Below are 12,836 nucleotides of genomic sequence, written 5' to 3' on the forward strand. Positions count from 1 at the left end.
ACCTGCATTAACTCTACAGTGTAGAACCTGGGGGTCGGGACCCTTGTGGGGGTAACGAGGGGGTGTCAGAGGGGTCGCCAAAGACCGTCAGAAAACACAGTATTTTCTGTTGGTCATGGGGGTTCTGTGTGGGAGGTTTGGCCCAATTCTATCGTTGGTAGGGTTCCGAATGCTCTTTGGTGGTAGGTGAACTATAAATTCCAGCAACTACAACTTCCAAATGTCAAGGTCTATTTTCCCCAAACTCCACCAGTGTTCACATTGGGGCATATTGGGTATTCGTGCCAAGTTTGGTCCAGATCCATCATTGTTTGAGTCCACAGTGATCTCTGGATGTAGGTGAACTACAACTCCAAAACCAAAGGGCACTGCTCACCAAACCCTTCCAGTTTTTTATTGTTGGTCATGGGAGAACTGTGTGCCAAGTTTGGTTCAATTCCATCATTGGTGGGGTTCCGAATGTTCTGTGATTGTAGGTGAACTATAAATCCCAGCAACTACAACTCCCAAATGTCAAGATTCTATTTTCCCCAAGCTCCACCAGTGTTCACATTTGGGCATATTGAGTACTCATGTAGAGTTTGGTCCAGATCCATCATTGTTTGACTCCACAGTGCTCTCTGGATGTAGGTAAACTACAATTCTAAAACTCAAGGTCAATGCCCACCAAACCCTTCCAGGGCTTGAGGTTTAGCACAGCTGGTAAATCATCAGCAATTATAAGATTATCAACCAAGAGGTTGCAAGTTTGAAGCCCCGGGTCGGCGTGAGCTGCCGACTGTCAGCCTAGCTCATTGTTTACCTAAGCAATTCAAAAACAGCTTTAGCTGTAATTAGAGAAATTAGGTACTGCTAAAAGCGGGGGAGGCGTTTTACGACGCCATAAAGAAAGAAGATCAGAAAATGCTGGGTGACCCAAAGGAAGGAGGAAGTCCTGACACTCTTCATCATAGAGGATGGAGCAACAGCACCCCCTGGACCCGAGCCCAACCTTCCATGGCACCAAAAACAGCTGGACACTGAGTCAAAACAATGTACCTCCTTCTGTTCTGTCTGTCTGTGAATTGTCTATACAAAGCGGCATTGAATGTTTGCCGTGTATATGTACTGGGATCCTCCCTGAGTCTCCTTCGAGGTGAGAAGGGCAGAATATAAATTAAATGTTATTATTATTATTATTGACACAAAAGCACAGTATGTCACAGCAAACAAGATCTCTATGCTGGACTTCGTATCACAAAATCACAAGTCGAACACTTCCCAAGCGTCTCGGACTGTGTGATGTATTTCCGAATGATGCGCGCAGATCCAAGTCAGGTGGCCTTTTGCAGTTGACAGATCGTGATTTTGTCAATGTTTATTGTTTCCAAATGCCGGCTGAGATCTTTTGGCACGGCACCCAGTGTGCCCATGACCACTGGGACCACCTGGACTGGTTGATGCCAGAGATTTTGAGGTTCGATTTTGAGGTCTTGATAGTGGCTGAGTTTTTCCTGTTGTTTTTCCTCAATGCGGCTGTCACCTGATATGGTGACATCAATAATCCAGAGTTTTTCCTTTTCCACAATCGTGATGTCTGGTGTATTGTGTTCCAAAACTTTGTCAGTCTGGATTCGAAAGTCCCACAGTATTTTTGCATGTTCATTTTCCACAATCTTTGAGGGTTTATGGTTCTTGTGACACATCAAGCTATGGGACTTCCGGATTCAGACAGAGTTTTGGAGCACAATACTCCTGACCTCACGATCATGTTAAAAAACAAAGTATGGATTGTTGATGTTGCCATCCCAGGTGACAGCAGGATTGAAGAGAAACAACTGGAAAAGATGACACGATATGAGGATTTAAAGATCAAACTGCAAAGACTCTGGCACAAACCAGTCAAGGGCATCCCAGTGGTGATTGGCACACTGGGTGCAGTGCCTACAGACCTTGGCCTGCACTTAAACACAATTGGCGCTGACAAAATGACCATCTGCCAGCTGCAAAAGGCCACCTTACTGGGATCTGCACGCATTATTTGCTGATACATCACACAGTCCTAGACTCTTGGGAAGTGTCCATTGTGTGATTCAATACAACAGCCAGCAGAGTGTCTGCTGTGGACTCATCTTGTTGTTTATTATTATTATTATTATTATTATTATTATTATTATTATTATTATTGGTTTTCCCATGACATTAAGTCTCCATTTCTAAGCTGATGAGCCGGCGTTGTTCGTAGACACTTCCAAGGTTATGTGGCCAGCATGACTGCATGGAGCGCTGTTACCTTCTCGCCGAAGCAGCACTTATTGATCTACTCACATTTGCATGTTTTTGTACTGATAGGTTGGCAGAAGCTGGGGCTAACAGTGGGAGCTCACCCCACTCCCTGGATTCAAAGCACCAACCTATCGGTCAGCAAGTTCAGCAGCTCAGCAGTTTAACTCTGTTCCACCAGGGTGCCCATCATACAAACCAACCAAGACATATTTTTTGTATTTTATGTTATTTTATTTTATGATTTTCTGTTGTATTGTCGAAGGCTTTCATGGCCGGAATCACTGGGTTGTTGTAGGTTTTTTTTGGGCTATATGGCCATTTCTAGAGGCATTCTCTCCTGATGTTTCGCCTGCATCTATGGCAAGCATCCTCAGAGGTTGCTTGCCATAGATGCAGGCGAAACGTCAGGAGAGAATGCCTCTAGACCATGGCCATATAGCCCGAAAAAACCTACAACAATCCATTTTCTGTTGTGTTTTTGTGTTATATTGTGTTTTCTAGATTGATGGACCTGGCCTCATGTAAGCCGCCCCGAATCCCCTTTGGGGAGATGGTGGAGGGGTATTAATAAAGATTATTATTATTATTATTATTATTATTATTATTATTATTATTTGCAAGGAAAGAATTGCATCAAGTACAAAAAAAACCCCCATTTTTTCTTAATATGAAACACAACAACACTACAACAACTAACAAGACTACTAAACCAATCCAATGCACAAAACAGACCTACAAAACTATCAAATGTAGAAACTGATCTACTGACAGTTCTGTCTGATCATAGAATCAAAGAGTTGGAAGAGACCTCATGGGCCATCCAGTCCAACCCCATTCTGCCAAGAAGCAGGAATATTGCATTCAAATCACCCCTGACAGATGGCCATCCAGCTTCTGCTTAAAAGCTTCCAAAGAAGGAGACTCCACCACACTCCGGGGCAGAGAGTTCCACTGCTGAACGGCTCTCACAGTCAGGAAGTTCTTCCTAATGTTCAGATGGAATCTCCTCTCTTGATGTTTTTGAGTTCTGACTAGTTTTATTCCCTTTAAGAAATATTATATCACCCCACATCTGTATATAGTAACATATTACTAGCTCAGGAATACGTATACGTACATAAACAAAGGGCATTTTCCTCATGGTCAAAAGTGATTCTGGAGGGATGTCATTGAGGCAGCCCCGCACAGAGCATTTCACCGGCCCGTCTTTGCAGACATCGCTTGTCAATTCAGGCCGCAAAAAATACTCCTGGAGATGAACACAAGAATTATAGTGGAATTAGACAAGTGAAAAACAAAATGAGGAATTCCCGGCATCTGCCTTTGAGAACAATTCCCAGTTTTAGAACAATGGCAGATTGGTTTGAATGGAGTCACATCACCAATCTACCTAGTCCAATACACAGTAAGTCCATGTATCATGCAATAGATCCATCCTGTTAAGATGATGCTCCATGCACAATCAGGAACCTTATTTTCCATACCTGAAATGAACTACATCTTGGTTTTCCAACTTAACGATGCCTAGAGAACTGTTCCAGCATGATTCCATGGTCAATATTTTACTAATTTTACTAATAATATAATATAATATAGAATCATAGAAACATAGAGTTGGAAGAGACCTCCTGGGCCATCCAGTCCAACCCCATTCTGCCAAGAAGCAGGAATATTGCATTCAAATCACCCCTGACAGATGACCATCCAGCCTCTGTTTAAAAGCTTCCAAAGAAGGAGCCTCCACCACACTCCAGGGCAGAGAGTTCCACTGCTGAACGGCTCTCACAGTCAGGAAGTTCTTCCTCATGTTCAGATGGAATCTCCTCTCTTGTAGTTTGAAGCCATTGTTCCATTGTGTCCTAGTCTCCAGGGAAGCAGAAAACAAGCTTGCTCCCTCCTCCTCCCTGTGGCTTCCTCTCACATATTTATACATGGCTATCATGTCTTCTCTCAGCCTTCTCTTCTTCAGGCTAAACATGCCCAGCTCCTTAAGCCGCTCCTCATAGGGCTTGTTCTCCAGACCCTTGATCATTTTAGTCGCCCTCCTCTGGACACATCCCAGTTTGTCAACATCTCTCTTCAATTGTGGTGCCCAGAATTGGACATAATATTATAATGTAATACAATATAGTACTACTACTACTAATAATAATATGATATTGTAATTAAATATTTTATATTACATATAATATTATTAATAATATTGCAATATAATGGTATAGTACAATATAGTAATATACTAGCTGTCCCCTGCCACGCGTTGCCGTGGCCCAGTCTATTGATCTGGAAAATAAAGTAATGAGAAAGTGTTGGTTTCTACTATATGTAATTTCTTTATTCTTGTGGGTAAACAGTACTTCTTGTTTCTTTGTCAGTGTTGATGCAGAGGGTGTCTGGTTTGTCTACTCTGGAACATACAACATATTATTGTCCTTCTTTAGGGTCCCTTTCAAATCTATGATGTTATATGTGTGTGTGAATCATATCTATCTATATCTATGGCTGGATGGCTCTTTGTCAGGAGGGCTTTGATTACCTTTTCTTGCCCTGGTGAAGTGAGTTGGACTGGATGGCCTTGAGTATTTTCTTTTGGTCATGGGGTTTCTGTGTGGGACGTTTGGCCCCATTCTGTTGTTGGTGGGGTTCAGAACACTCTTTGATTATAGGTGAACTATAAATCCCAGCAACTACAACTCCCAAATGTCAAGATTCTATTTCCCCCAAACTCCACCAGTGTTCACATTTGGGCATATTGAGTATTCATGTAGAGTTTGGTCCAGATCCATCATTGTTTGAGTCCACAGTGCTCTCTGGATGTAGGTGAACTACAACTCCAAAACCAAAGGACACTGCCCACCAAACCCTTCCAGTATTTTCTGTTGGTCATGGGAGAACTGTGTGCTAAGTTTGGTTCAGTTCCATCTGAACATTAGGAAGAATTTCCTGACTGTGAGAGCCGTTCAGCAGTGGAACTCTCTGCCCCGGAGTGTGGTGGAGGCTCCTTCTTTGGAAGCTTTTAAGCAGAGGCTGGATGGCCATTTGTCAGGGGTAATTTGAATGCAATATTCCTGCTTCTTGGCAGGGGGTTGGACTGGATGGCCCATGAGGTCTCTTCCAACTCTTTGATTCTATGGTGGGGTTCAGAATGCTCTTGGATTGTAGGTGAACTATAAATCCCAGCAACTACAACTCCCAAATGACAAAATCAGTGTTTTTGAGTGAAGGACATACATTGGGTTGTTAGGTGTCTTGTGTCCAAATTTGGTGTCCATTCGTCCAGGGGTTTTTGAGTTCTGTTAATCCCACAAACGAACATTACATTTTTATTTATATAGATATAGCAATATAATGGTATACTACAATATAGTAATATATAATATTGATATTGTACTATGCTAATAATATAATGTATGTATATGTATCTTGTAAGCCGCTCTGAGTTCCCTTTGGGGAGAGAAGGGCGGCATATCAATGTCGTAAGTAAGTAGGTAAATAAATAAATATCTTAGGAAACTTGGCCATTAAAAATTACATTCAAGGCTCCCAACCAACAACCCTGAAAGGTTGGCCGGTTAGGGTCAGCTTGCACTCACCCCAGCCATTGTCAAGAGATGGCTTAGGAATTTGGGCAGGACGAGGCGCTTTTTGGCACGGGTGACGGCGACATAGAGCAGGTTCCACTCGTCAGCGGGAACGGTGTCTGAAAAAGCAAGAAGGCAGGAGACACGTCGGAAATGGAAGGAAAAGGCTCAAACTCTCTTGCTTTCTGTGTTTATTTTCCTGTGGGAAGTAAGTTGTAGGCTCAGATTAAACAACATTGAGGATGGCCTCTCATCGCTTAACCAAATGGTAGATCCCAAGGTTTGTTTATTTATTTATTTATTTATTTAAAATCACTATTGACCGAAAGGTTATGAGTTCAAAACCGGCCCGGGATTGACCTTTGCTCATCATGACCCAGCAGTCCAGTGCAAGCCTCTGAAAAACAAAACTGGAATTGAGACTCTTGCAATTGGACATGACTGTGGCACAGTTACGCAAGGTAAAATGATTTACCTTTATGGCCTATAGATAAGGAGACTATTCTTGTTATGTTTGTATACCCGATGAAGCAGGGATTGTGTCACGCACTATAAATATGGTCACAACACCCGGATCACGCTGAATTTCATCAGATTTGAGAAGATAAGCAGGTTCAGGAGGTCACTGTGGGAAAATATGGGATTGTTCAAGTTTTGGCCACGGGATCGGCCTCAAATACTAGGGCTGGGCGGTTTCGTTCGTTAATTTCGTAATTCATTATTAATTCGTTATTTTTTTTGATAACGAAGCGATATTGAACCATTCAGGAGTAACTAAAAAACGAAACGAATTTTTCCAATTTGTTTCGTAATTGTTTTGTAATTGTTTCAAAATCGTTTCGTTATTATTTCCGCATGTCTGGTGTTTTAGGTTTGCTGTTTGTTTTATCAGTGAAAAAAATTTATAATTATCACACCAACAGTCAACAACAGAGGGAGAGGTTTTTTTTAGCGTATTGCGCGATCGCGCCCGCCATTAACGAATCGATTCATAATTGTTTCGTAATTGTTTCGTAATTTCCGAAATTTCGTAAATTTCGAACTTTTTTTAAGGAAAATTTCGGAATTCTTTTAAAAATCGAAACGCAAAAACCCCCTAAAAACGAATCAAGTTTAGAAACAAATTTTTCCGTGGTTGCCCAGCCCTATCAAATACTACAGAGCTACGAGTTCAAGTTCGAAGTCCTAGGCGAAATAGACCAAAGACCTTGTGGTGGTGCAATGGGTTAAACCCTTGTGCTGCTGAACTGCTGACCTGAAGGTCGGCAGTTCAAATCCACAAGATGGGGTGAGCTCATGCTGTCTGACTTAGCTCCTGCTAACCTAGCAGTTACAAACCATGCAAATGTGAACAGTTAAATAGGTACTGCTCTGTCGAGAAAAGGCAAATAGACGATCAAAGCAATCTTGCCAGCCACACAACCAGGAGGTGTTTACAACAATGCAAGCTCTTTGGCTGACTGAAAGGTTAGCAGTTTGAATCTGGGGAGCAGGGTGAGCTCCCTCTGTTAGGCCCAGCTCCTGCCAACCTAGCAGTTCGAAAACATGCAAATGTGAGTAGATAGGTACTGCTGTGGTGGGAAAAGGCAAAGGGACACTCCTAGCAATCTTGCCAGCCACACAACCAGGAGGTGTTTACATCAATGCAGGCTCCTTGGGGCTTGGAAACGGAGAATAGCACCTCTCCCATAGCCAGAGATGGGCACCACCCTCCAGAACCGGAAATGAAAGGAGAAGCCTTTGCCTTTGCCTTTGTATTTGTGTTTCCATTTGTAACAAGGCATTGAATGTTTGCCTGTGTTTGTGTATATGTTTATTCTGAGTCCCCTTGGGGAGATCTTTATTATAGATCTTTATTATTATTATTATTATTATTATTATTATTATTATTATTATTATTAAGATTAGACACTCTGCTACCTAAGCCATGAAAACAATGACTATATTTTTGTGGTGATGCAGCGGGTTAAACCGCTGAGCTGCTGACCTTGCTGACTGAAAGGTTAGCTATTTGAATCTGGGGAACAGGGTAAGCTCCCACTGTTAGGCCCAGCTCCTGCCAACCTAGCAGTTTGAAAACATGCAAATGTGAGTAGATAAATAGGTACTGCTGTGGCGGGAAAGGGCAAAGAGACACTCCAAGAAATCTTGCCAGCCAAACAACCAGGAGGTGTTTACATCAATAATAATAATAATAATAATAATAATAATAAAACTTTATTTATACCCCGCTACCATCTCCCCAGGGGATTCGGAGCGGCTTACATGACACCAAGCCCGACAACACATCAATAAAACAACAAGGAATAATTAAAAAAATCAATTAATATAACTCACATATAAACAATAACACACAAGGATTTAAGAAACCTATGCAGGCTCCTTGGGGCTTGGAAGCGGAGAAAAGCACCTCTCCCATAGCCAGAGATGGGCACCACCCTCCAGAACCGGAAATGAAAGGAGAAGCCTTTGCCTTTGTCTATGTATTTGTGTTTCACTGTATTTCTATTTGTAACAAGGCACTGAATGTTTGCCTGTGTTGATGTATATGTTGTACTCTACTCTGAGTCCCCTTGGGGAGAAGGGCAGAATATAAATAATAATAATAATAATAACAATAATAATAATAACAACAATAATAATATTAAGATTAGACACTCTATTATTAGTAGTATTACACTGTATTACATTATATTATAAATATTATATGTATATACAATACATTATATTATATAATGCAAAATGTGATATAATATATATAATTATAATATCATTTTTAATTTATTATTTATGACATTTATATGCTGCCCTTCTCACCCCGAAGGGGATTCAGAGCAGCTTACAAGACACATATACTGTCAAGACTCAATATATTATATTATTAGCATAGTACAATATCAGTATTATATATTACTATATTGTCCTATACCATTATATTGTAATATTATAAGTAACATTACAGGTAATATAAAATATATAATTATAACATCATATTATTATTAGTATTACATTGTATTACATTATAATATTATAAATATTATATGTATATACAATATATTATATTATATTATATAATGCAAAATATAATATAAAATATATAATTATAATATCATTATTTATTTATTTATTTATTTATTATGACATTTCTATGCCGCCCTTCTCACCCCGAAGGGGACTCAGAGCAGCTTACAAGATACATATACATTCAATATATTATATTATTAGCATAATACAATATCAGTATTATATATTACTATATTGTACTATACCATTATATTGTAATAGTATTAGTAATATTACAGGTAATATAAAACATATAATTATAATATCATATTATTATTAGTATTACATTGTATGACATTATAATATTATAAATATTATATGTATATACAATATATTCTATTACATTACATTATATTATATGGAAAAACTTATTAAACTGCCAAAACATTTGTTTTTGTGTCTTTTGAGTAAATATGCCCTTCCGAGATAATTTTCGTTATTAGTAATATTACAGGTAATATAAGATATATAATTATAATATATTATTATTGTATTACATTGTATTACATTATAATATTATAAATATTATATGTATATACAATATATTATATTACATGACATTATATTATATTATAAGGAAAAACTTATTAAACTGCCAAAACATTTGTTTTTGTGTCTTTTGAGTAAATATGCCCTTCCGAGATAATTTTCATTATTAGTAATATTACAGGTAATATAAAATATATAATTAAAATACCACATTATTATTAGTATTACATTATATGACATTATAATATTATAAATATTATATGTATATACAATATATTATATTATATTACATTATATTATATTATGTTGTTGTTGTTCATTCGTTCAGTCGTCTCCGACTCTTCGTGACCTCATGGACCAGCCCATGCCAGAGCTCCCTGTCGGCCGTCACCACCCCCAGCTCCTTATATTATTATTATATTATTATATTATATTATACGGAAAAACTTATTAAACTGCCAAAACATTTGTTTTTGTGTCTTTTGAGTAAATTTGCCCTTCCGAGGTAATTTTCGTTATTAGTAATATTACAGGTAATATAAAATATATAATTATAACATCATATTATTATTAGTATTGCATTGTGTTACATTATAAAATTATAAATATTATATGTATATACAATATATTATATTACATTATATCATATTATATTATCAGGAAAACTTTATTAAACTGCCAAAACATCTGTTTTTTTGGGACATACTTCAATATATTTTGCCCTTGTTTTTCAATGAATATATCATCGAGCCTCGACCAATTCAACCTAGTTTGTCGCAGCCACAAAAACAAAGTTTCTGGAGTAAAACAACTACTTTCAAAGCAAGGATTGCACAAATAAACAGGAAATAACACTTTCAAATCAGGAACAGAACATTTGTCAAATTTTGTGATATAGCATAATAGATATAAAAAAATTGGGGGGGGGGGGGTGTCTTACCAATGCGAAACATGGGCAGCCTCAAGAGATTGTGCCAGGCAAGAGGGATGGTCACAAAGTCATTCGCTACTTGGACAACGTCGAATTCCATGCCTTTGGACTTATGGACGGTTCCTAGGACATAATCTGTAACACACAGAGAAGATGAGTGGCTTTTCCAATATGGCATTTCATACATCTCCCATCACTCCTACCATTGGCTATACAAATTAGAGATGATAGGAGAGGCAGTCCAACAATTTCTGGAGGGCTCCACAATCTGAATCAGTTAGAAATGACCCCAGGACTCATGGAAATGGCTCAGCAGGGCAGGTAAGGTTTATTGCCATCTCAATCAACACATGCAGATTGTACTGCTAAAGCAAAAGTCTGGAGAAAAGGTAACCCATAAGCCAATCAGGAAGCCAAATAAGATTTTTTTTTTAAAAAAAAACTTATTTTCCACCATCATTTGCAAATAAATTTGTCAAAAATCAGACAATGTAATTTTCTGGGTGTGCTTTCTCATGTTGAGGTCTATCTGTGAGGTCAATTACAAGCCTCTCTCATCTTTTTAAGTGGGAGAACTTGTACAATTGGAATCTGACTAAATACTTCTTTTCCCCACTGTACCTAGCAGTTCAAAAACAGCAATGTGAGTAGATCAATAGGTATCGCTTTTGTGGGGAGCTTTTATTTCATTTATCGTGTCAGGGGCAACCAGACCATTGTATTACATTTCTAACAGAACAAAACAAACAAACAGATAAAAAACCCCACAAAGTTTGCAAACTTGGTAATTGATTAAATGTCCTTTGACCAGTATCTGGCCACTTGGAGTGCTTCTCGTGTTGCCTCAAGAAGGTCCTCCCTTATGCATGTGGCAGGGCTCAGGTTGCATTGCAGCAGGTGGTCAGTGGTTTGCTCTTCTCCGCACTCGCATGTCGTGGACTCCACTTTGTGGCCCCATTTCTTGAGGTTGGCTCTGCATCTTGTTTGTTCCAGAGTTCAGTCTGTTCAGCGCCTTCCAAGTCGCCCAGTTTTCTGTGTGCCCAGGAGGGAGTCTCTCATTTGGTATCAGCCATTGGTTGAGGTTCTGGGTTTGAGCCTGTCACTTTTGGACTCTTGCTTGCTGAGGTGTTCCAGCGAGTGTCTCTGCAGATCTTAGAAAACTATTTCTTGATTTAAGTCATTGACGTGCTGGCTGATACCCAAACAGGGGATGAGCTGGAGATGTCTCTGCCTTGGTCCTTTCACTATTGGCTGCTACTTCCCAGCGGATGTCAGGTGGTGCAATACCGGCTAAGCAGTGTAATTTCTCCAGTGGTGTAGGGCGCAGACACCCTGCGATAATGTGGCATGTCTCATTCAGAGCCACATCCACTGTTTTAGCGTGGTGAGATGTGTTCCACACTGGGCATGCAACAGAGTAGCACAGAGTAGCACAGCGCAAGGGCAGATGTCTTCACTGTATCTGGTTGTGATCCCCAGGTTGTGCCAGTCAGCTTTCGTATGATATTGTTTCTAGTGCCCACTTTTTGCTTGATGTTCAGGCAGTGCTTCTTGTTGGTAAGAGCACGGTCCAGAGTGACTCCCAGGTATTTGGGTGTGCTGCAATGCTCCAGTGGGATTCCTTCCCAGGTGATCCTCAGAGCTCAGGATGTTTGTCTGTTCTTAAGATGAAATGTTCATGTCTGTGTTTTAGATGGGTTAGCTAAAAGACACTCCTGAAGAAGTCATGCCAGCAATTCAATCAAGAAGGCGCCTACAGACAACAAGCTCCTCGACATGGAAAATGGAACAACAGCCCTTCATAGCCTCCAGATGCTTGTTGTTGTTTGTTATTTCCTTATTTGTATCCTTCAACTGAGATGCAGAGCAGTTCACAATGTGTGTGTGTATGTATGTATGTATGTATGTGTATATATATATATATATATATATATATATATATATATATATATATGCACATTTATTTATTTATTTACAGTTCTTATATTCCGCCCTTCTCACCCTGCAGGGGACTCAGGGCGGATTACAGTAAACACATATATGGCAAACATTCAATGCCAGTTTGACAAACAACATTTAACACACAAATACACTGAGGCTATTTAACTTTTTTCTGGCCGCCAGGGGAGCTGCTGCTTTTCATCATCCATCAACGACACCGATGAAGTTCTTCCGCATTCCACATTCCCCGGAGTCTTTTTTCTTTATGGCCTCATAAATTAGTTAAATTTAGCCTCCCACACAAGGTGGTACCTTATTTTCCTACTTGACAGATGCAACTGTCTTTCGGGTTGCAAAGGTCGACAACGGGCTACACAATGGCTGGACACCCACTCCAGCCCGGGCTGGCTTCGAACTCATGACCTTTTGGTCAGAGTGATCTTAATGCAGCTGACACTCAGCCAGCTGCGCCACAATCCCGGTGCTGGCAACCTGGCAGTTCAAAAACATGCAAATGTCAGTAACAGTACCTATTGACATGCGACCTAACAGTTTGAAAACATGCA

General features: G+C 39.6%; 2 protein-coding genes across 4 annotated transcripts in view; one reads left to right on the forward strand and one right to left on the reverse strand.

Moving 5' to 3' along the window:
- The window catches only part of ANKRD16 (ankyrin repeat domain 16), a 112,988-nt gene that overhangs the window by 34,975 nt on the left and 65,177 nt on the right, over window positions 1-12,836 (forward strand). The window lies entirely within an intron of this gene.
- Window positions 1-12,836, reverse strand: part of FBH1 (F-box DNA helicase 1) — a 68,787-nt gene that overhangs the window by 3,000 nt on the left and 52,951 nt on the right. For all 3 annotated transcript variants that reach the window (XM_067469354.1, XM_067469355.1, XM_067469353.1), the window contains exons 18-20: window positions 10,339-10,464; window positions 5,859-5,965; window positions 3,383-3,514 (exon numbers count right to left, since the gene is read on the reverse strand). In XM_067469354.1, the coding sequence (XP_067325455.1) occupies window positions 3,383-3,514; window positions 5,859-5,965; window positions 10,339-10,464 (365 nt within the window). The remainder of the gene's footprint in view (window positions 1-3,382; window positions 3,515-5,858; window positions 5,966-10,338; window positions 10,465-12,836) is intronic.

This window comes from Anolis sagrei, chromosome 5 (genome assembly GCF_037176765.1).
Source record: "Anolis sagrei isolate rAnoSag1 chromosome 5, rAnoSag1.mat, whole genome shotgun sequence".
Classification (NCBI taxonomy): domain Eukaryota; kingdom Metazoa; phylum Chordata; class Lepidosauria; order Squamata; family Dactyloidae; genus Anolis; species Anolis sagrei.